Here is a 24,899-nt window from a genome sequence, read left to right on the forward strand (position 1 = left end):
AATAAAAACCTTGGGCCAAACCGTTCTCAGTTTATTTTCGATTGACCAGTTTGACTGTCCTCTCTAGTAGTTAAGAGGTGACATTTTTTTGTAAAACCTTCTGTTTGATGCACACAAACACTTCTTCTATTAAGTGTGAACGTTTGTTCTAAAACTACGTTTTGTGTACTCTGAAATGGTTGAAGTTAAAATGTCATTACAGTTTACGCTATTTGAACATGTAGAATAAGGCAATGTAGTGTGATTCCCAAATAACAGCGCCATCAACCTAAAACTTAAATGAAATGGGTGTAAGCAAGTATAGAGTAGATTACCTTAGCCGTATTTGACACAACTTTTTGGAATTTTGGGTCCTCAATGCTCTTCAACTTTGTGTATGTTTGGCTTTTTAACTATTTTGATCTGCGCGTCACTGATGAGTCTTATGTAGACGAAACGCGCGTCGGGCGTATAAAATTATAATCCTGGTACTTTTGATAACTATAGATAACCATATCAACATAATCCAATCATTGTTCAAATCATTTACTTCACTCTAATTGTCAATTAATATAGTCATTTTACTTTCACGTGTATTTGACTTTTCTGTTGGTCATTGCATTCCCCAAGGCCAGTGTTTACTTTTAAGTTTCCGATGAAAGATTATACGTAAAGGTCGTGTGGCTACAAAGAAATCAACGATGTGGTATTTGCATTAACATAAATAAGTTGATGTCAAGTACGAACTACTCCAAAAAGACCAGGCTCTGACAATTAATCGATTGAAAAGTGATAAAATTATGAAATCAATTCTTTATTATTTGTCTTATTCATGTTATTTGTATCAATATATTTGGATTGGTTATCGACTATGTTCGTATATGATGAAGCTAATGATGTCGGTGATTTCTCCACCAGCAATGTCCGTGATGAATCTTTTGTTCAGGCTTGGTTGTTGTGGGTTCAGCAGTTGTTGTTGTTTCTACAATCATGACAATACGTAATTTATGATAGGCCTATTTACTAATGCCTGTTCAGCGTCGAGTGACAAATCATTAATATCTTTTCAAGAAAGGAATAACTAAATGATTAAGGTCAGAGGTAAGTGCTTCATTCAACATGAAGACCACACAAACATATATTGGAAGACTGATTATAATTATGTAGTGTGCAGAGTACGTAAACCTCCAACTTCAATAAGCATCTGTTTTACCCCTTTATTCCAATCGGACTAGACTACATCGGTTATAAACAAACAGCCGCCATGTTTTAGCAAGTGTTTTCCACTCCGTCATCCAAGTCGTTTCAATATTTCTTATTTCCCAAATCAGCCTTGTGTTGATGTGGTTCATAAGTGTTTCTCGTTTCTTACATAGATTGGATCGTTGGTTTTGCCGTTTAAATGCTTTTATACCAGTAATTTGTGAGGCCCTAATAAAACAAAGATGTCAAAAGAGACATCTTTTATATATAAAAGGTCAATGGACAAATATGGGAATGGTTACAATACCCTGAATGGCTTTTAGCAAAGAGCACAACCCTTATCAATTGGTAACTGAAACAAAAAATGAATAGTCTCTTAATACTAAATATTCACGAAAAATAATTTTTGCCCAATTTATTTTATTTATTACTTTTATATTTTGAAAATCAAAAGCCTCATACTTCACCCATAAGGGTACATTTAATAGTATTTTGCTTATGGTGGTATATTATCAAACATACGGAATTACCTGCTCTGAGATCACATTCTGCCTGTGTCGTATTACACGGTAAACAAAGTGGAGCTGCTGTCACTGATGGCACAGACGGAACTGTCAATTATAGAAACCAAAAACAGCATTTATTTATAAGGAAAACTGTATTGATAGCTCAATATCTTTAATATGACTTTATTTTTTAATATTCGTAGAACTTTCAGCTCCAATAGTTTTGAATTAATATACAAAAGGTTTCCAGTCAACTGTCACATATCAAGCTTCATTATCTGTAACACGGTATAATATGTACATTTTCTATATACTATGAATCATTTTTTTTGTCGGTATCAATTATCTTGGATTAAGGAACATTGTGTCTTCGTGGATATTTATGTCGGATTTTGACCGTATAAAAGAGGGACGAAAGATACCAAAGGGACAGTCAAACTCATAAATCTAAAACAAACTGACAACGCCATGGCTAAAAATGAAAAAGACAAACAGAAAAACAATAGTACACATGACACAACATAGAAAACTAAAGAATAAACAACACAAACCCTACCAAAAACTAGGGGTGATCTCAGGTGCTCCGGAAGGGTAAGCAGATCCTGCTCCACATGTGGCATCCGTCGTGTTGCTTATGTGATTACAAATCCGGTAAATAGTCTAATTCGGTAGGTCACATTCATGAAAGGGAAGGGGACTGTAGTTACGACGTGAGGAACATATCCGATATCATTTGTGAAACGGTTATTCCATAACGGTCAACCAACTCGTGATGACGTCCGTAAAATTTACGAAGGGATGATTTCAACTTCACCATTTGGAACTCTTGGTTTAATAGCAGTAACCCTCTATTAGGAAAATCATGATAGGAAATGCAAGCACGGGAATATCGTATCAATTGGGAGATATATACCCCGTATGCAGGTGCTGCTGGAATGTTTCTACTTAGAAATGGAAAGTTCACAATTGGAAAGCTGAAATCATCTCTTTTGTCGTATTGGCAAATTATTATTTCGATACACACTTAAATTCGTGGCTTCCTTTTACACCCGACATAAACGACAATTAGTATCCAAGTATTATAATGAATCGACATTGATCACGCATTCAGTTTATTAAAACTTACAGACTCATAGTACTACTGACAGGCGAAAAATAAACATGATAAAGGAAAATCAAGCAATTTTGCAACATGTATACATCTCATCTTAGTTTGTTGTAACGTTAACTTGTTCAATGTTAATTATATAAATGTTTATCTATATTTAAACAGAAGTTAAAACAAACTATAGAATGTGTACGGTACCGTTTTAGTGTCTATAATTTTGGCCAAATGAAGACCCGACTGCTCTTGCATGTACATCTTTAAAATAGTAAGGAACCGTGTCCATGCAGGATATATTTAAAAAGGAAACAGAATTGTTTAATGCTGAATTAAAACACCGAATAATTATAGTACCTGTTGATCTTCGAAGAAATGATGCTTCCGTATTTCCATCATTCCTGTCACTACAGATATCACACGGTGGACGAGAACGGGATGTATCTAGTGAGACGCTGCTCTTTATAGCTCTAACAACTGGAAATGTACTAGTGTTTTCTTCTGGAAACATTGAATTATAAAATTAATAAGTTTGTTAAAGACCTCTTTTTTCTATCTCATATACTTTAAATCTAGGAAGTTCGAATATTTCATGTAAAATTCATATATCGCTTATATCAAGATATCAGTCGTTCGCCTCATTTCTATATAAGTGTTTCTAAAAGTATGTGTGGAAATAAATGGCGACATGGTTTTTTTTTCAAAATTTCTTTCCACGAGCAATTTAAAAAAAACAACGAAATGTACCAGACTGATATTTTAAACGATTTTCTACTTGAAATTTTCGTTTAAACAACATCTACACCGTAGTTGTCAATGATGGTATATGTATATCTTCGTCTTAGCATCTTTGTTTACTTTGGTTCAAGATCTTGTATACAGGAACATACACACTATTAGTCAGGTCTGTAGGCACAAGAGAGCATAACCTAATCAATATTATAAAAGACAGTGTGTACGTGGTTTTCCTTGATGTATTTATATTCGTATCTATCTGATGAGTTAAGTCTTTTTCAACTGATTTTATAGTTTGTTATAATGTTGAACTGCTACACCACTGTACCGGGTTAGGAGATCACGCTTACATGTTTAATCCCGCCACATGTTCTATGCATGTACATGTACCTATACTAAGTTAGGATCTTGTAATTCTTTGGTCTCTGTCAAAGGCAGTTCTATATCATTAAAGACAGTGTGTACGTGGTTTTCTTTGATGTACATGTATTTATATTCGTATCTATCTGATGTACTTTTTCAACTGATTTTATAGTTTGTTATAATGTTGAACTGCTACACCACTGTACCGGGTTAGGAGATCACGCTTACATGTTTAACCCCGCCACATGTACTATGCATGTACATGTACATATACTAAGTTAGGATCCTGTAATTCTTTGGTCTCTGTCAAAGGCCGTTCAATATTATTAAAGACAGTGTGTACGTGGTTTTCCTTGATGTATTTATATTCGTATCTATCTGATGAGTTAAGTTTTTTTCAGCTGATTTTATAGTTTGTTATAATGTTCATGTTTAATCCCGCCACATGTTCTATGCATGTACATGTACCTATACTAAGTTAGGATCCTGTAATTCTTTGCTCTCTGTCAAAGGCCGTTCAATATTATTAAAGACAGTGTGTACGTGGTTTTCCTTGATGTATTTATATTCGTATCTATCTGATGAGTTAAGCCTTTTTCAACTGATTATATAGTTTGTTTTAATGTTGAACTGTTACACCACTGGTTAGGAGATCACGCTTACATGTTTAACTCCGCCACATATTCTATGCACTTTCCTGCACTAAGCCAGGAGTCTTTAATGCAGTGGTTGTGGTTTGCTGCTGTGTTACATACTTGTGTTTTGTTCAATTTTTTGTACATTAATTGGGCCGTTAGTTTTTCTCTTTTGAATGGTTTTACATTTGTCAGTTGGGCCTTTTATATCTGACTATGCGGTATGGGCTTGCTCTTGTCAAAGGCCGTTCAGTTACCAAAAGTTGTTAATGTCTGTGTCGTTCTCTTGTGAAGAGGTGTGTCATTGGCAATCATAACATATTTTCTTTTATATATAAATATTAATCTAAATATAAGCCAAACAATGTTAGATCTGTAAATTGGCGGAAGAAATTATTTTGTTCTTCCCTGGCCGGGATTCGAATTTTGCTACTGAGATATCGTAGTACCAAATCGCATTGCACAATCCTCACTTGTTAGACCACTCGACCATCTAAGCTCAACATATATGTATACATATATATTTTTTGCCTTTCTTTAAAGGAATGTGCTTACGGGAATCCAATTCTTTTTAAAACTGGATCTACAGGGAGGACATACTTTAAAAGCGACTATGTGCATTGGGACATAGAAGATATTATTCAAGACCATGTGAAAATTATCACACGACATACTATTACAAACCTATGTACAGAGACACACATGGTACTGTATATGACCAAAAGTATAGAGAATTGCAAGACAATACCTCGGACAAGTCCTTTTTTCTACTATTTTTTTTATTGATGTTGTACTGTTAAAGTTGTTAAGGGGACAGGGGTTAGTGTCCCAGGTTAGGGGGAGGTTTTGAATCCCGCAAATAGTTATCAAAAGTACCAGGATTATAATTTTATACGCCAGACGCGTGTTTCGTCTACATAAGACTCATCAGTGACGCTCAGATCAAAATAGTTAAAAAGTCAAAATGTTGAACCCCATCACATTCTGTATATATGTGTCTGTCAGGAACCTGTAATTCAGTGGTAGTCGCTTTTTGATGTGTTATATATTTGTTTTCGTTTATTTTTTGTATATAAATTATGCCTTAAATTTCTCGTTTGATTGGTTTTACATTTTTCATTTCGATGCAATGTAAAGCTGACTATATGGCATGGGTTATTCTCATTGCTGAAGGCTGTACGGTGACCTATAGTTGTTAATTTCTGTGTCATTTCATCTATCGGAAAAAAATCGTCTCATTGACATTCATACCACATCTTCTTTTTTATATTTAAGACTTTTTACAGCGATTTTACTGTTTGGTGTATAATTATTGACACCCTTTACTTGGAGAGCAGGGATTATCTTTAAGGCTTGTTTTGTTTCCGAGAAAACCATATATGGATATATGATTCGAGGTTTAAAAAAACCGCATAAAAGACCCCGTAAAATATGTACTTTGTTGAACATTTAATTCGTGAATAACTTGTACACACGGAATCAATGAAAATAAATGTTCCTCGATTCAATTGAATTGTTTTATATTTTTTTTTATGTCAAGGTATTTTATAGCCGCACCCTATGTATGTGTTTTGTTTTATTACTGAAGGTCGTACTGGTGCCTATAATTGCTTGCATTTACTTAACTTGAATTTTGATGTATAGTTGTCTGTTTAGCAATCATGCAACATATCCTCAATTTTATGTTATACTCTTTCATGACCTATAAGCTTTTCGTTAAACTTTATGATTAATTATCCATAATAATACAAGGTGAATTTTTATATTGGTGTAGTGGAAGGGAGAGAGAGGTCCAGGTCATATCGTATACTTACAATACCTAACATATCTATATCTCAAGAAGCATTTTGTTTATAAGGTACTCGTTTGAAAATTATACAGAGCTGCTGTATTCTTCCAATGTACGCAATGTACGCAATGTACGCAAAACGCGTTACAGATTATGCTTCGCCGATTTTTAATATTGATTGTATTCTTAGTTGCCTTTTATGTTTTTGTTCAAACTTGTCTCTACCAATTCATAAGTTTTTTTTCACATCCACCAATTTGTCCTTTACACCTATTTTAAAAGCTATCATATGTTAATTTAGTTCGTTTTAGTGGAGATAATAAATGCCCTATTCGTATTAATGTTATCAGTTTTGTGAATTATAAGTTAACAATAAGCTGACCGTACCTCCTAATAAGTAATAATAATATGAATTTTCAGTAACTTTCGTTATCCTCATACACAGATAATAGTACTCAGTACTGCCGAAAGGTGATGAAAGGCTGTTATCACTTCTAGAAAAAAATGAAAAAAACATTTTTATTTTAGAAAATATTTTATTATACGATAATTTGTGTTTAAACGAATATTTATGTATAAAAACTGTCTTTTACTAGTTTTTTTTTGTGTTATAAATAGAGTAAAACAACATTTCTTTACCTTAGTTCCACAATAGTTTGTCTATTCATATCAAAAGAACAGCTTAGAAAACTATCTGAGAAAAAGGAAAATATGAAAAATATCGATTTTCAAGTAAAATTCAAAACCGAAAGTCACTTATGAAAATAAAAAAATAAAAACTCAAACTCAACAAACGAATGGAAAACAACTGTCATATTTTTACTTAGTACACGCATTTACATTTGTAGACAATGTTGGATTAAATTTTGTTTATGTCTATACTACGAAATCTAAAGATCTATATAAGCGTATATATATATACTTGATAAAGTATATTGAAAATTTTACCCTTTACATCGATTACTGTTTCAAACAATAAACAATTAGACAAATTAATAAGTTCCAGAACTATCCGATGCGATTTACTTTTAGTGATGTCATTATACGTAACATGTTACCTATTACCTTATTTGTACGTTCCGCATCTGTCAGGCTCACCACCAAACGGTGTATTTGGGATTTGCTATATACACGGGTCATAATTACAGGGTTGGCACTACTAAATTCATCATTGTTTCCTATTTTAGTATTTTAATCAGCATGACTTTATAAAATTACAATACGAATACTAAAAATTCAGACTTAAAATAAGGCGAAGGTATAGTTTCCAATTTGTTAGCCGGCATGACGTAAAAACAGGGAATCAAAGAATTAAACCTTATTTATTATGTTTATAACTAATATAGGACAATGCTAATCATTAAAAATTGCTCGATTCCAGGCCCTTTTGTTTTCCAGGTCGACGGGTTCAAACAGAAAGATTTTGAAAGCAGAGAAAACTGTGCATCTTATAATCAGCATGACTTAAATGTATCAGATGACAATACAAATACTAAAAATCCAGGCTAAAATGAGGCTTTTACATAATGAGATTAATTAATTGTGTTCTCCAATGAAAAGCTCAGTTTCTAAACTAGTTGTTTAAACAGTTGCCGTATGCCCTTACTAAACAAATCAAAACTGAATTGATGATCAGATAATTTTTAATCTTATGTACAATGTCTAACAAAGGAAGTTGCACATTTAATAATTCTAATATTCATATAAAATCTGCAGGTTATAGAATTTTGCAAGATTGAATTCGATAACTGAACAGTGAGCGTTTTAAAGTTTTCTGGCTGTCAAATTCGTGTTCACCTATTTGACTAAAATTTTCATATTTTACTCATCTATCGCATTTATCTTTGTTATAAAAAGACTTAAATAGATAAAAAAAAAAAAACAAAAAAAACAGGGCATGACCTCGAAAATCTGAAGCTTTATTTCGTATTTTTTTTTAAGTCTAGACGCCATCTAATTAACTATTTAGTTGACCTCCGGAGACCTCCGATACGTGATATAAACATAATTATAGATTTGAATAGATACGAGCTCGTGCATTTGGATTTTTCAAGGTCTGTTTAATTTTCATATTATACCTTAAAATATATATTATCAATCTTTTTTACCTGTATAAGAATTATGTTTATTTTTAATCACATAAGTCAATCAAATGGTTACCTTTTTTTCACTTTCAACGTTTACATTCTTTCCCTTTGAATAACTAATAATGCATGTGGTATCCATCAAGAGATAGGGGATTGATTTGAAGTGCACTTGATACGGATTTCAGTCGAATATTTACTTGCGAGAGAATAGTTTATTATCCATGTTTCATATCCATCTTAATATCTTTTGTGACAAAATTGAACCATACTGGCCGCTAAAAGCAATCCAGTATTTCACTTTTGCACTTTTATGAATAATTAAAGAAAAAAAAATCTTATTTTAGATTTTTTACATATTTCATAGCAAGTGCTCCTTTAAAGGGGTCAACATTTTTAATAAAAAGCTTATTTGATCTTGACGAAAGTTGGCAGGACCTCAATATTAGTCTAAAAAGGCATGTTTCAAAACCAGAGGAAATAAACAAAGCAGGATATCATCTAAATAAAACAACGATGCGAGAGAGCGTGCAATAAAAAGCTTAATGCATATTTCGCGGAAAAAAGTGTAGAAAAAAATGGTTCTTAGCCCCTTTTCTTTATAAATCAAATGTTTGTATACGTATGTAAGTGTGTACTCATTGGATGACATTTCATTTATATTCAGCAACCAGTTTATACTTTATTGAATTAAGGATATGCTTAAATGGATTTATCATATGCTGAGGAAAAGAGGGGCGAAAGATACCAAAGGGACATTCAAACTCATAGATAGAAAATAAACTGTCAACGTCCTGACTAAAAATGAAAAAGACAAAGAGACTGATAATAGTACACAAGACAACATAAAAAACTAAAGACACCGCCAATAACTGGCGGCGATATCATGTGCACTTACTTGAAAGGTAAGAAAATAATGCTTCACATGTGGCAACCGTCGTGTTTTTCATGTCATTACAAACCCGGTAAATAGTGTAATTCGGTAGGTCACATTCATGAGTTTATCATATGTTGAACTGATTTTAATATATGCCTAAAAGATTCAAATATATGCTGTCATTTTAATGACATGGGTTTCGCACTTAAATTTCTGAATGAGCCTAATAATTCAGCATATGCTAAATTAAATTGAGAAGATCCTAAAATGATATAAGCATACCATAAAATCAATTTACCATATAGAATAATGTTTTAAGCAGATGCTAAATTCGATATTTATGACCATGATTCCGCGTCATACATACGAATTATCTCGGTTTTTTCTTAGACTTTGCAGCAAACTTTCTAATATTTCATATTGCAAAACCTTATGCATTCAAATAAGAAAATTGAATTTGTCAATGACTTCATACCATATTTAAGCATAGCAGATGCAATTTTTGTCAAATGTTAAACACATAAATATTGATAACGATTAAAGATGAATATCATGACCAATGAATCGGCGAGCCTGATAAAGACTTCCTGTAAAATAAATACTATATTACCCAAAGACATATACATTATCATCGCTACTAATACAAGTGAAAGCGTTGAAATTTGTCCCAGTGTCTTGGAAACTAAATCCCAATAAAGTGTTGGTTCCAAATGTTAATGTGTTCGATTCAGCATCATTAACCCACATACTGCTTTGTAGATCCACTGGAAGTCCTCCGGGACAATCAGCATCTAAAATGTAAATTGATTAATATTTACCAAGTTTTTCAGGAATTTAAATAATAAGTTTATCCAGGTAGCTGACGTAGTCAGGATTTTAATTATTCAGTATAATCTGGTACCAGACGTAGTCACGATATTAATTATTCAGTATAATCTGGTATCAGACATAATCAGGACTTTAAAATAATGCAATGCATTTAGTTTGATTTAAAAGAAGTTAATATTGATGCTTTGAAATTGAAGATTTGAAAGAGTCTACTGAGCTTTATCAAAATAATACTTATGGTGAAGTATATTAAAGATATAAGATTATAAATGAAATGTATACATTCAATTCAGGTTTCATTTCTTGTTATTAATGTATGAACATTTACATTTAGTATAATGTGTGTTAATTTCTTCAAGTTTTAGACGTAATTTTATATTTTAAATCCCTGCAGTGTACTAACGGAATATCCAGGTGATAACTAAGTATTGTTCATTATTGAGAAAGGACATGGACGCACCCTCACCTCTGTCAAGTTCAGTGGTACCCTCGTTGTAAAGAGTTTTCTCCGATATGAAATATAGATATAAACAGTATCAATACTGATCCTAAATCTAATAAAACATAAAGAGAGATAAAGATGGGGTATGATTTCCAATGAGACAACTATCCACAACAGACCAAATTGCAACTATAGGTTCCCGTACGGCTTTCGACAATGACTTAAGCCTATACCGCATAGTCAGCTATAAAAGGCCCCGAAATGACAATGTTAAACAGTTCAAACGAGAAAACTAACGACTTAAAAAATGCTAACAACAAATATGTAACACATAAAAAAAACGACTACCACTGAATGATAGGCTCCTGACTTTGGACAGACAAATACATAGAGAATGTGACGGGGTTATTTATGTTATCTGATAAAATTTCAAAGGACATTAACATGATTAACAAAATTTGGCCAAGGAAGTAGAGCTTTCCATCCATAAATTATGATTCTGAATGAAAACGCTTTCAAATATTACTAAGAGATTAGGATGATCAGTTATTTACAATACTGTCTATCACATAAGTATGGACATGACTAAACGATAATTAGTAGATTATATTTCAGTCTTTTAGACGATTGAGATAAAGATTTCCCTTTCTTTTTTAATTCTATTTACTAGTGATGTCAATATTTAAAGTACTAACATATGTATAGTTTTTTTTATAATTTAAACATTTTTCAAAGTCTCAAAACTGTAGGAAAAACAACATTTGCATTATGTGTTAGTATTTTACACACAATTGACCATATGAATATTAACAAGTATTAAACACAAATTCTTACCTGCATACATTGTAAAAAAGAAGAATGCCAAATAAATCATAATTTGCCTGCGATTGTTATCTGTTCTATTCGACATCTCTATCTCTCTTTCTCAATTTTCTCAATTGATTATTTATCTGATTATTTCAACTGATTCTAATGGTGAATTTGTTTCTCTTTTGTGCAGATGTGACCATTAGATCTTACTAGTAAACAAATGTTTATCAGTTTCGTTTAACTAAAAGTACATGTTAAAAATCGATACTCAACATTAGAAACATAATAAAAACTCTTTTAATTAAATGTTTGAAGGTCAACCACAATTGAAATAACTATTTCTATATATGATAAACATGAGATACAGCGCATGTGGAGCAGGATCTGCTTACCCTTCCGGAGCACCTGAGATCACCCCTAGTTTTTTGGTGGGGTTCGTGTTGTTTATTCTTTAGTTTTCTCTGTTGTGTCGTGTGTGCTGTTGTTTGTTTGTCTTTTTCATTTTTAGCCATGGCGTTGTCAGTTTGTTTTAGATTTTGATGAGTTTGACTGTCCCTTTGGTATCTTTCGTCCCTCTTTTATTTGTAAAAAAAGATGCTAGTTTAAGTGACTATCTATCAAAACACATGCCAGAAATGAATTACTTAATTTGTGCAATTCAAATCCCACTTCTAGAAAAAGGTAATGCTTGTAGATAAAATTCTAGTATATGTCATGCTAATCAGTCACTAATTATTTTTCAGAACGATGCGTTTCATAGGCAGCGACTTGTCTTTTGACACTTTTGCAGCAATGTATCTTCCATAAAGTTGGAACCTCAGTCTCCTAGTTTGAACATGTTGAAGATAAGCAAATATTTCACTGAAGGTTACCACAAGATCAAAATAAGGCTTAATTTGTGTATTTAAAAACACCAGTAGCATTTTGTTATTAGATCCGATTTTTTTTTATCAAAGAAAACACGAACAGTTCAAATACGAAACATATCTACGAACACATGTGTAACAAAACCCTAGACATACAGAAATGTAAAGAAAAGATTTTGACGGGAGCGTTGTATGACAAACCCTATACTCCAATGTTGTTGCGAACCCATATAACAGGACGTTGCTGTCCATTACTTTTGGTAACTTCACTCGCGTTTTCCTTAGTTCTTGGGTTGTTCCTTGTAAAATATATAATTTTTGAAGATTATCCATGATGACTGATGTGTGTATTTATATATTTAAACTATAAGAATCGCCACATTTGGACTATGACCGGAGATAAAGTCGTTACTTTGGATTCATTTATTTGCGTGGGTTCCAAATGTCGTAGGATTGAGAAAAACTTGCATATTTGTGGAAAGGTTTAAATTCATGGTTATTTGCAAAGTCTATATACATTCTTTATGAATATTTGTATGTATTTAAACCTTTTAATTCGTGGTTCCCCTGTACCCACAAAATCCACGGAAATTAGTACCTGACGAATATTAATGAATCCACAGTTTGAACTTTCATACCCGTAGATATCGATATTTTTATATGCTTTAGTACCCTAGCTTTGGACAATTCATGGTGTTAAAACATCAAAATCTACGGATATGAACGTAGCGAAACACGTTATATAGATTTATTGATGCCAAAGCACTGTTCTGGATATATCATAACCAGCAGCGTTCATAGTCAAATATTTGAAATTAAAGGATTGGTACGAACATTTGTTCATGTATATATAGCAAAACATATTATTAAATATTAAATGAATAGTTTGTAAAAATAATTTATAGGTACCAAGTAAATACATTGTAGGTTTTCAATAACAGTAGTACAAGTGTCATTAATCTTGGAACCATATGAAATTTGATAGTTTGATTGACAATGTTTTCAGAGAAAACGCTTTAGACATGTCGGTTAATTACCTTTACTATCTGCAAATGGATTAGAAATAGTCGCCTTGTTGTGGTTATCAGAATTAAATGTTATAATTATATTTTAATTGAAAACATCTGGTTCTTCAATCTTTTTGACGGTTGATTTCTATTTAGTCTAAGTAGTTCTTAAATCTCGATCTAAAGTAAAATAGCAACCTACAGAAAAACGGAAAGTAATTTATCAAATTGCTAAAAAAAAAAGCTAAACCACATCAAACTAATTGAACAGCTGTCATAATCCTGGCTTGGAAAAGATATATTCTCATGTAGAAAAAAGGTAGTCTTAACCCCCTGTGCTTACGTTCAGAGAGGTTTCAACAAAACGAAAGATATTAAAACGTTATATTTGTTCCCTATGAAAACCGTGGAATACGTGTCACCTAGACTTACAACTGATACAGTAAATAAAATCATCATAGATACCAGGATTCAATTTTGTGTTTACGCCAGACGCGTGTTTCGTTTACAAAAGACACATTAGTGAAGCTCGAATCCAAAATACCGGTATTTAAAAAGGCCGATCAAATTACGCGTTTGAAAAGCATTGGGACATAAATTCCATAATGGAATATGTACCTGACATAACTTTAAGTGAATGTGAAATTGGTAACGGAAAATAAATGTTCCATTCGAAATCAATTGAAGATTAAAGAACAAAAGATAACAATTATGATCAAAGCCAACCTTTGATCATTTGTTTTATCGTACATGTATATTAAAAAAAACTTACATTTTTAATTCATCGGCAATATCGATATTAATTGAGAAAAAAATTCTTATACAGTATCTAGATCTATAATGGTATTGTTGTTAAAAAATGACATTGTCTCGGGAAAGTAAAGATAACCTCTTTTGTATCGTTTATATTGATATATTGTTTTTGTCTTTCAGTTCTGGTCAAGAAGTCGTTAAAATTATGATTCACCGTTTAATAGATAAAGTTAATAATAATCTGTTTATGGTTTCTATTATTCGAAGGGCTAAATTTATTACACGGATACAAAACTTACGTGAATATATAATTTCGTTAATTTGGCAATATGTGAGCATAATTACATGTAGAAAATACATACTCCGTTGAACACACATTGAACATCTTATTTCATGTCTGATCTTTAACAACAAAATCCCTGAAAAGTGCTCAATCATGATTACATATGAACCCACAGTATTTTGAATTATTAAGATACATTTGAATATAATGAGTTTGTGGAGAGTGAAGGGAATTAACCGACATGTGGAAAGCTTTTTCTGTAAAAACATTGTCCATCATACTATTACTATTTAAGATGGTTCCGAGATTTATGGCACTCGTACATACTGTTATTGAACATCTACATGTATAATGAATTTACTATTCATTTGATATTTAATAATATATTTTTATATCTACATGTACATATATTATACTTCTGTACCGACATCATTTATAACAATCTTTTCCAAAAATGTCCGTTTATAAATTTTGAAAATATAAAGAAACTCCCTAAGACAAAGTTGGCCATAGATGGATTCGACTATTGTATTGAGTAATTTTGGTCATGGAGCTTTTTAATTGTTTCGGTTGGTATCAATCCTTGGTTTTAAAATATATTTGGCTATTAACGCTGCTGATGATAATAAATCCTGAAAAGTGCTTTGGAATCATTAAATGTATATAACGTGTTGTTTTCATGTTTGATATACGTTCATATCCGTAGATGATGATTTTTTTAACACCCTGAAGTAGCTGAAACTATGGTACTAAAGGGTATTAAAATATCGATATCTACAGATATGAACGTATATACTGTGGATTCATTCATATTCGTTTGATACTTATTTTTTGGATTTTGTAGGTACAGGTGAACCACGAATTCAAATGTTCAACAAATAACAAATGTTCAAAATTTTAAGGTATGTATGTAAACTTTGCCCAAACCACGAAATTAAATAATCCAAGAATATGCAAGTTTTCCTCAATCCACGAAAATTGGTACTCACAAAGATAAATGAATCCTTAGTAACGACTTTATCTCCGATCATAGTCCAAATATGGCGATTCTTATAGATTAAATATTTAAATACACACATCACGGATGATCTACAAAATTCTCTTTTTTACAAAAATAACAAAATACTACTAGTGTGTCGAAAAAAACAAACTGAGCCTAATCTTAATCTTATGGTAACCTTCAGTGATATTTACTTATCTTCAAACTATGAGACTAATGTACTAACTGTGTGGAAAATACAGTGCTGAAAGGTGTCAAAAGACAAGTCGCTGCTTATAAAACATGACGTTCTAATAAATTATCACTGACTGGTAAGCATAAAAGTTAACTATACTATGTTATATGTGTCCGGTATATGTTTTGATAGATTGTCACTTTAACTAGCATCTTGTTTTTACAAATAAGATATGATTTGTTACTCATATTTATTGTATTTTGAAATAATTATTTGCAGTTGTGGTTTACTTACTCAAATTTAGTCAAGAGTGTTGTATCATGTTTCTAATTTTGAGTATCGATTTTTGACAAGTGCTTTTAGTGAAACAAAACTGTTACAAAAAAAGATGTACGTGTATTGCATTCATGTACTTGTATGTATGCGTAGGAAGATATTATGGTCACATCTGCACAAAAGAGAAACAATTAAAAGAGCAAAAGATTAATAATCAATTGAGAGAATTTAGAAATAGAGATAGATATGTCGAACAGGACAGACAACAATAGCAGGCAAACTATGATTTTTTTTTTTGCATTCTTCTTTTTTACAATGTCAACAGGTAAGAATTTGCGTTTAATATTTGGTAATAATAATATGGTCAATTTGTATGTAAAACACTAACACATAATGAACACTTTACAAATTGACATCATAAGTAAATAGAGTTCAAACAAAAATGGACATCTTTATCTGTTTCGTCTAAAAGATTAAAATTTATCTGTTAATAGACCTTTTAGTCAACTACTACTTATGTAGTAGTCAGTGTTGTAAGCAACTGATCCTCCTAATCACTTCTTAGTTTTTGAAAGCATTTTAGTTCAGAATTATATCTTATGTAACGTATTTGTCGTTTGTTAATTTTTATACTTATATTAATATTCTAAAATCACTTTAGCATGTGCTTAATTTAATTTAGCATTTAATAAAATCTATTTTGCATATGCTGACATATTTGGCTTGTTTAGAAATGTAAGTGCAAAATCCAGGTCATTAAATTATTTCAGCAAATACTAAAATCTTTTAAGCTTATTCTACATTTTTAAGCTTATGCTAAAATCATTGAAGCATATGCTAAACTCATGAATGTGACCTACCGAATAAAACTATTTACCGTTCATGTAATGACATGGGAAATACAACAAGTGACACATGTGGAGCAGCATCTTCTTACCCTTCAAGAGCACCTGTGATCACCGCCAGTTTAGGACGAGGTTTGTGTTGCTAAGATTTTAGTTTTTTATGTTGTGTTTTGTGTACTATTGTTTTTCCTTTTCATTTTTAGACATGGCGTTGCCAGTTTATGTTCTATCTATTGAATGTCCCTCTGGTATCTTTCGCCCCTCTTTTCCCCAGCATATCGTAAATTATAAAGTATCAAATAAATTGCTGAATTCAAACAAAATGTCAGCCAATGAGTACACCCGTTACATACGCAAACAACTATTTGATTAAGAGAGAGAAGGGGCTAGGGACCTTTTTTACTATTTGTTTTCCCAAGAAATATGCGTTTTACTTTTTTCGCACGCTGTCTCGCTCCGTTGTTTTGCTAGGAGAATATCCTGCTTTTTTTTTATTTCTACTGGTTTTGAAACCTGCCACTTGTTTGACCAATATTGAGTTCATTCCCCCTTCTGTTAAGATAGAATACCCTCCTTAAATAAACACGTTGACTCTTTAAAGGGTCACAAGCTTTGAAATATATAAAAAATCTAAAAAAAATGATTTTGTTATTGTTTTATCATTTATAAAAGTGAAATAGTGAAATAATAAGTTGCTTTTAGGTGCCAGTATAGTTTAAATATGCCAAAAAAGATAACAAACATTGATGATGAATCATTCATTTGCAAGTAAATAATTTGATTGAATTGAATTTGCACTTCAATTTAACTCCTTATCCATAGATGGAGAACAAACGCATTGTGCGGGTTAAGTTATTTAAAGAAAATGAATGTCAACATTGAAAGTAAAACAAAGGTAATCATTTGATTGACTGATGCGATTTAAAAAACATCATTCTCATACTTAATGCTTTTCATTTTCATACTTTATTTGGCCTTTCAAACTTTTATTGATTCGAGCGTCACTGGTGAGACTTAAGTAGACGAACACGCATCTGGCGTAAATATAAAATTTCAATCCTGGTATCTATGATGAGTTTATTTACAACCACTTGGTCGATGCAAGTGTTCGTGGAGTTTTAATTCCCCGAGGGTGTCACTAGCCCAGAAGTGATCACTTTTGTGTTTACTTGAGTTATCATTGATATATTCATCATGTTCATAATTATAAATTAACTGTTGATTTTTTTGAAATCCTAAAATTAACGGCTTTTCAACCTCAGGAATATATTGCTATATTTAGAAAAACTTATAGAAATTTCTGGTCCTCAATTCTCTTCAACTTCTTACTTTATTTGGCCTTTTAAATATTTTTCGAGCGTCACTGATGAGTCTTTTGAAGACGAAACGTGCGTTTGGCGTAAAAATAAAATAAAAGTTCTGGTATCTATGATGAGTTAATTTATATACAGGTAAAAACGATTGTTAACATATATTTTTAACTCTGGAGTTAGATTTGAGGTTAGGGTTGAGCTTATAGTATATGTAAGGGTTAGGGGAAGGTTTATGGTAAGGTTGAGAGTTAGGGTTAGAGTTAGGGGTAGGGCTAATGTTTTGAATGTGTAGATATAAAAGGCGAGTAATGGCTGTAAACTCAAATTCGTGTTCAATGTTTCGTATGTTTTACTTGGAGTAAATGATATACATAGAGACGTCAGCAAATGACGACGTTGCGGGCCTATTGTTACGTTAGATGGCTCTTAAACGTTAACAAAAACAAAGAGTATAAAATAAACTAAACTTAAACTATAACCAACTCACAATATTTAGAGTAAGGGTTTGAGTTAGGATTAGAGCTAGGGTAAGGATTATAGTTAGGGTTAGAGTAAAGGTTCGAGCTAGTGTTTTGGTTAGGCTTAGAGTAAGGGTTTGAGCTAGTGTTTTGGTTAGGTTTAGAGTAAGGGTTGGAGCTATGGTAACGGTACGAATTGGAGTTTAGGTCAGAGTAAGGGTTAGAGCTATGGTTAGGGTACGAATTGAAGTTAAGGTTAGAGTAAGGGTTAGAACTAGGGTCATGTTAAAGGTTGAAGTAAGGGTTAGAGCTAGGGTTAAAGTTATGGTTAGAGTAAGGGTTAGAATATGGGTAAGAGCTAAAGTAAGAATTATTAGAGTAAAGGGTTATGGTAAGGGTTAAAGTAAGGTTTAGAGCTAGGATAAGGTTAAGGTTTAGAGTTTTGGTTACGATTAAAATTAGAGCAAGGGTTAGAGTTACGGTAAGTCTTAGGTTAGGGTGAGAGGGAGAGGTTGGGCTTTCTCTTATTTCGTTAAATGTCCGCTCAGTGAAGAACAAATCGACTTCAATCTGCGATTTTATGCAATCTAACAACGCCGACCTACTTGCACTTACGGAAACGTGGCTAGGAAGCGCAATAGACAAATCGGTCATATCAGAAATTACTCCTGATGGATACCAAATCTTTCATATACCACGGGAGAATAAGCTAGGCGGTGGCGTTGCTCTGATCCATAGGAGCAATATCGATGTAAAACGTTCTAAACCTGTACAAACTTACTCACATTTTGAAATGCTAGAATGCAATGTTGTCGTACTGAAGAATTGTTTTCGTCTTTGTGTAATATATCGTCCTCCTCCATCTAGAACAAATAAACTCAAAAACTCTACGTTCTTCGAGGAGTGGAGTGAGTTCCTCGACCGTCTAGTAGTCACACCGGAAGAGTTGGTTATCACAGGAGATCTTAATTTTCATCTCGATAATAAAAACAATTGTGATACCCGAAAATTTCAAGAGACACTTAGAGACCATGGTCTTGTACAACATGTACGAGGTCCAACACATAACCATGGTCATACACTTGACGTGGTAATTACAAGGGAAAACAGTTTAATACTTAAGACAGTACCATCCGTCCAAGATCCTTCCTTGTGCGATCGGAAAGGAAATCCATCCGGTGATCACTTAGCATTGTTTTCAGCGTTGGAAATATCGAAACCTCCAAGAGAACGCAAAGAAGTGACTTATCGAAAACTGCGTAATATCAGTACAGATGATATAATTCACGATTTGGTCAATTCGGAAATTTTTCAGAATCAAGAAAGACCTCTCGAAGACTTGGTGAACTTATATTCTACTGAGCTTAGTTCCATACTTGATAAACATGCACCATTAATATCTAAAAACTTAATACTACGACCTAATACCGAGTGGTATACAGACGACCTCCGTGTCGCTAAAAGAAACCGCCGCAAAGCAGAACGACGTATGCGGAAAACGAAACTGACTATTCGTCGTCAAATGTTCCGAGAGTCTTGCATTACAACAAACCAACTTCTTATAAAATGCAAGAAAGACTATTTCTCCAGTAAAGTTTCCGAAATTGGACACGATCAAAAACAACTGCGTCGCTTGACTAATGATTTGATGGGAAATAAAAGAGAAATATTTCTACCCGAGCATGAGGATGACAAGTTACTTGCCGACAAGTTTTGTGAATTCTTTGTTGGGAAGATAAGTATAATTCGTGACAGCCTGTCAACAACAAACACCTCCTCAAGTGACAGTAATCCTATGAGAGCTGACATTAAATTTGAAGGTAATCAACTAACATCACTGTCATCAGCATCCAATGAAGAAATACGGAAAATAATTCTAGCGTCTCCAACAAAGTCATATGAACTCGATCCATTTCCAACCCAACTTCTAAAACAATGCTTGGACTACTTGTTACCAGCTATTACAAATATAGTCAACAGATCGATATCGGAAATGTGTGTTCCAACGCCTTTTAAACAAGCGGTAGTGAGACCACTATTGAAAAAACCGAGTTTAGACAAAGAAGTGTTAAAAAACTATCGGCCGGTCTCAAATTTACCATTCATATCCAAGATAAATGAGAAAGTCGTTGCCACTCGTTTTGAGAATCACATCACGTCTTATTCTCTCTATGATCATGTTCAGTCAGCGTATCGTGCCTACCATTCTACGGAAACCGCTCTCTTGCGCGTCCATAATGATATTGTGTGCGCACTTGATAATAACTGTTGTGTCATCTTGCTTATGCTTGACTTATCTGCTGCATTTGACACTATCGACCATACAATACTTCTCAATCGTTTAGAGTTTTCATTTGGGATAACTGATGAGGCACTGTTGTGGTTGAAATCATATTTGACAGATAGAACTCAGCGTGTTTCTATCGGATCGGTACAATCGGATGATATCAGACTCGGCTTTGGTGTACCACAAGGCTCTGTGTTGGGACCAAAACTTTTCTGTATGTTTGCCAAACCAGTCGGAGAAACTTGCAGGCGACATGGGATGTCTTACCATTCATACGCTGACGACACGCAAGTGTATCAAGTCATTAAACCTCTTGGAGACTGGTCGGACCTCTCCAATCGTCTTGAGAACTGTTTGTCGGATATCAGTGCATGGATGAGTATCAACATGCTTAAATTAAACCAAGACAAAACCGAATTAATTGTGTTTGCACCAAAACAACAACTAAAGCAACTATCCAGTTTCCAACTAACATTCGATGGAACTATATTGACTGATGCTTCTTGTGTGAAAAATCTTGGATTTTATTTTGACAAAACACTCAGCATGGAACAACAAGCTAGTGCAACGACAAAAGCATGTTTTCATCAGATACGAAATATTGGTCGCATTAGATCCCTGATTACAGATGAGGCATGTAAGACTCTCGTGTGCTCACTCGTTACATCACGACTAGATTGTGGTAATGCGCTGTTATACGGAACAAATAGCTGTGTAATAACAAAACTACAGCGTGTGCAAAATACAGCAGCACGGCTAATAACGCGCAAGAGAAAATACGATTCAATAACACCTGTTCTCATTTCATTGCACTGGTTACCGGTTCATTTTCGTTGTCAGTACAAACTCCTGCTGCTGAATTAAAGCAATTCATGGCAAGGCACCATCATACCTACAGGAATTAGTTGAACATTACAAACCTGGTAGAGCCTTGCGATCGGAGAAAAGCATGCTGTTACGACTACCAAACGATGTTAGGACAAAACGCTATGGTGAACGACGGTTCGATATTGCCGCACCAACTCTTTAGAACAGCTTACCTTCATCCTTACGAAATGAACAATCTCTTGACGTTTTTAAAAAGGATCTTAAGACATATTTTTTCCGAAGTGCTTTCATTGATTTTTTGTAAATTTTTAAATTTATGAACAATTTGTTTTACCAGTTGATTGTATTGTGAACTTTTACTTAATATTTTTTAATACTTGAGTCACTGTGGTTTAATGATAATCATTATTTTAAATTTATACAGAGGAAATTTTAAATTTTTATTTTTTGAAACTTTTTTACTTTTCTTTCATTTCGATTAATTTTAAATTTTTGATATTTTTTGTGTGAGTTGTACATTCTTTTATATTATTCTATTTTTAAAACCGACAATCAATGTTTTCATTTTACACGCCACTGCTCAGAAATTGTATTTATGTGATTGTATATTTTGCTTTTACGTTATGTATCTTATTTTTTGTTTATTCATGTTAAGCGCTTAGGGTAATTTTTCAAATTATATAATGCGCTATATAAATATTGTATAATAATAATAATAAATAATTGGGCTATAGCTAGAGTTAGCGTTGCTGTTTTAGTCAAGGTTAGTGCTAAGGTTAGGGTAAAAGTTAGAGTTAGGATAAGAGCTAGGGTGAAAGTAAGATTTGGAGTAAGGGTTAGAGGTAGGGTTGTTGTCAGGGGTAAAGTTAGGGTTAGAGCTAAGGTTAGAATTAGGGTAAAAGTTATGGTTATAATAAGGTTAGAACAAAGGCTAGAGCTAAGGTTAAAATTCAAGTGAGATGTAGGGTTGACGTTATGGTTAGAGTAAGGGTTAAAGGTATCTTAGAGTTAACTGACGAGTTAAGATAAAAGCTAGGATTAGGGTTATATATTAGGTTTAAGAAAGGTTATGGTAAGGGTTATAATTTTGGTTATAGCTAGGGTAAGAGTAAGGGTTAAATTTGGAATTAGAGATAAGGTAAAACATAAGGGTAAGAGATACGATAAGAGCTAAGGTAATGGTTAGTGGTCGAATTAATGTAAAAACTAGTTACAGTTACGGTTATAATAAGGTGTTTGAGCTACATGTAAGTTTGGAATTCAGGTTATAGTAAGGGTTATAGCTACGGTTATGGTAAGAGTAAGAGTTAGGGTTATAGCTAGGGTTAGAGTTAAGGTTAGAGTTCGGGTACAATTTAGGTCGAGTAAGGCTCAGAGTTATGGTTAGATATAGGTTAGAGTCAGGGTTATAGCTAGGGTTATAGAAAAGGTTAGAGTTATGGTTAGATATAGGGTTAGGGTAAGGGTTAGAGTTAGAGTTAGAGTTAGGCTTTGGGTAAGGAATAGCATTAAGGTAAGAGCTATGGTTAAAAATCAACTGCAGGACAAGATACGTCAAGGTTTTATTATAAAAGAAATACCTGCACAAGAAAGCTTAACACTGTAGGTTAATGATATAAGGCCAATGTGGTACTTGGATATTAGACTCTAGCGAGTCCATTGAAAGGTTAACTTAGTCCACCAGAGATTAGACGTTTGTATGCTGGTTGTAAAAGTACTTAAAAAGATGTCTTTCCTAGGACCTTTTGTCAGGTGTTCGAATTTCTAATTTTAACATGCGTAATATTAATATCGGTATTTTGTTCCTCAAAGCCAGGTAAGGTAGCCAAAGATCAAGAAATATCTACTAGCCAACATTCCTTCCAATTACCATGAAATAAACTCATACTCATTAATTGACTGCTTATGTTTTATATGTAAACAACAACAATATCCAACCTTTAGGGGAAAACAATATGATTTATCATTCATCATTATACATACAACTAGTAAACATATTTATTTAGGGGTCAGCTGAAGGACGCCTCCGGGTTCCTCGCTGCATTTAAGACCCATAGGTGGCCTTCAGCTGTTGTCAGCTTTATGCTAGGGTTGTTGTCTCTTTGACACTTTCCCATTTTCAATTCCCAATGTTATCATGTTCATAATATAGGCTTTTAGAAGAATCCTTGTGTGTTTTTGAATTGATATCAAATTGTGTTGTGTTTTCAAACCAAACTGCTTAGAGTCGTTGTTTAACATATTCAGGTGGTCAATATACATAGGTTCTTTGAGTTAATAAGTATCCGCAATGAATTAATTTGCTGTTGAAAGGCCTCCACTAGGATCTTTCAATAAATATCGAAAATATAATGTACTCAACAAATTACTACCATCCTTAGTATTTCAGTGTGGTTCACTGTTATTGTATTAAACATTAAATGATCCGTGACTGAACATGTTGTATCTTTTTTGTTTACTTAGTGTATTTATTAAGCCTTGCATTTGAAGTATAGTAAATAAAATGTATTGATTGATTGGTCATTTTCAGCACTGATGATCATAGCAGAAGAAATCAGAGTGCACAACAAAAACCTAGAACTAAAACATACATCCTAGATAAATACACACTAGAGTCGAATTCGAAGTCGAATGTTTGGCTCGCTAGTGAAACATTGTTTAAACGATTAAGACCACTCGGTCACCTATATCTTTACACAAAACAAAGACTACTGGTTCAGCATCAGATAAAGCAATAAACCAATGAATCCAGGCTGCCAATATGACACAACATAAACGAAATACCATTATGTACAGTTGCAAACCTATTTCTCAATTTGGCATTAAGATGGCTTAGGACAAACAAGGATATCTGTATTATTTGAAAGAACGTGCAACGACCAAAACATGAGGGATCTAACCAAGCATAATATTTAGAGTGCAATGTTTCTGATAAAGTCTTAGTTAATGCATCAATTACGACCGGCTTCACAATTGTAAATTAAACTTTCACTTTCATGTTACATATCTGGTTCTTTTTGATTTATTACGAACATTATGGGTACATATTCACATTTGTAGAATTACGGTGCGGGGAATGAACTCCTTATCGTAAGTTTTATGGACCCTATCACGAGTCGGTTTACTGTTATGAAATATACGTATCACAGATGATAACGGATTTGTTGCGAGTGTTGTAACCTGTAATTCTGTCCACTTTTCAAGAATGTGACCAGCCAAATTAGATTAGTAACAGTGTTTGTACATTAGCCAAACGACCGGTGCCACATGTGACGCACATTCTACTTACACCTCCGGAGCACCTGAGATGACCCCAAAGTTTTGATGAGGATCGTGTTGCCTTATCTGTGGTTTTCTAAATTGTGTCTTATTTCATGTTAGCCAAAGCGTTATCAGTTTATTTTTGATTGACTAGTTTGAGTGTCCCGCAAGTATGTTTCGCTCCTTTTTAATTG

General features: G+C 33.1%; 1 protein-coding gene across 1 annotated transcript; it reads right to left on the bottom strand.

Moving 5' to 3' along the window:
• Positions 1-826: 826 nt before the first annotated feature.
• On the bottom strand, positions 827-10,056 carry LOC143046689 (uncharacterized). Its single transcript, XM_076219792.1, has 5 exons — positions 9,884-10,056; positions 6,700-6,806; positions 3,148-3,291; positions 1,713-1,793; positions 827-961 (listed from the first exon to the last, which is right to left on the bottom strand). Exons 1-5 carry the CDS (start codon positions 10,018-10,020, stop codon positions 870-872), a joined length of 561 nt encoding a protein of 186 aa, XP_076075907.1. The 5' UTR covers positions 10,021-10,056; the 3' UTR covers positions 827-869.
• Between the last annotated feature and the right edge of the window lie 14,843 nt (positions 10,057-24,899).

Source organism: Mytilus galloprovincialis, chromosome 9 (assembly GCF_965363235.1).
Source record: "Mytilus galloprovincialis chromosome 9, xbMytGall1.hap1.1, whole genome shotgun sequence".
NCBI classification, from domain to species: domain Eukaryota; kingdom Metazoa; phylum Mollusca; class Bivalvia; order Mytilida; family Mytilidae; genus Mytilus; species Mytilus galloprovincialis.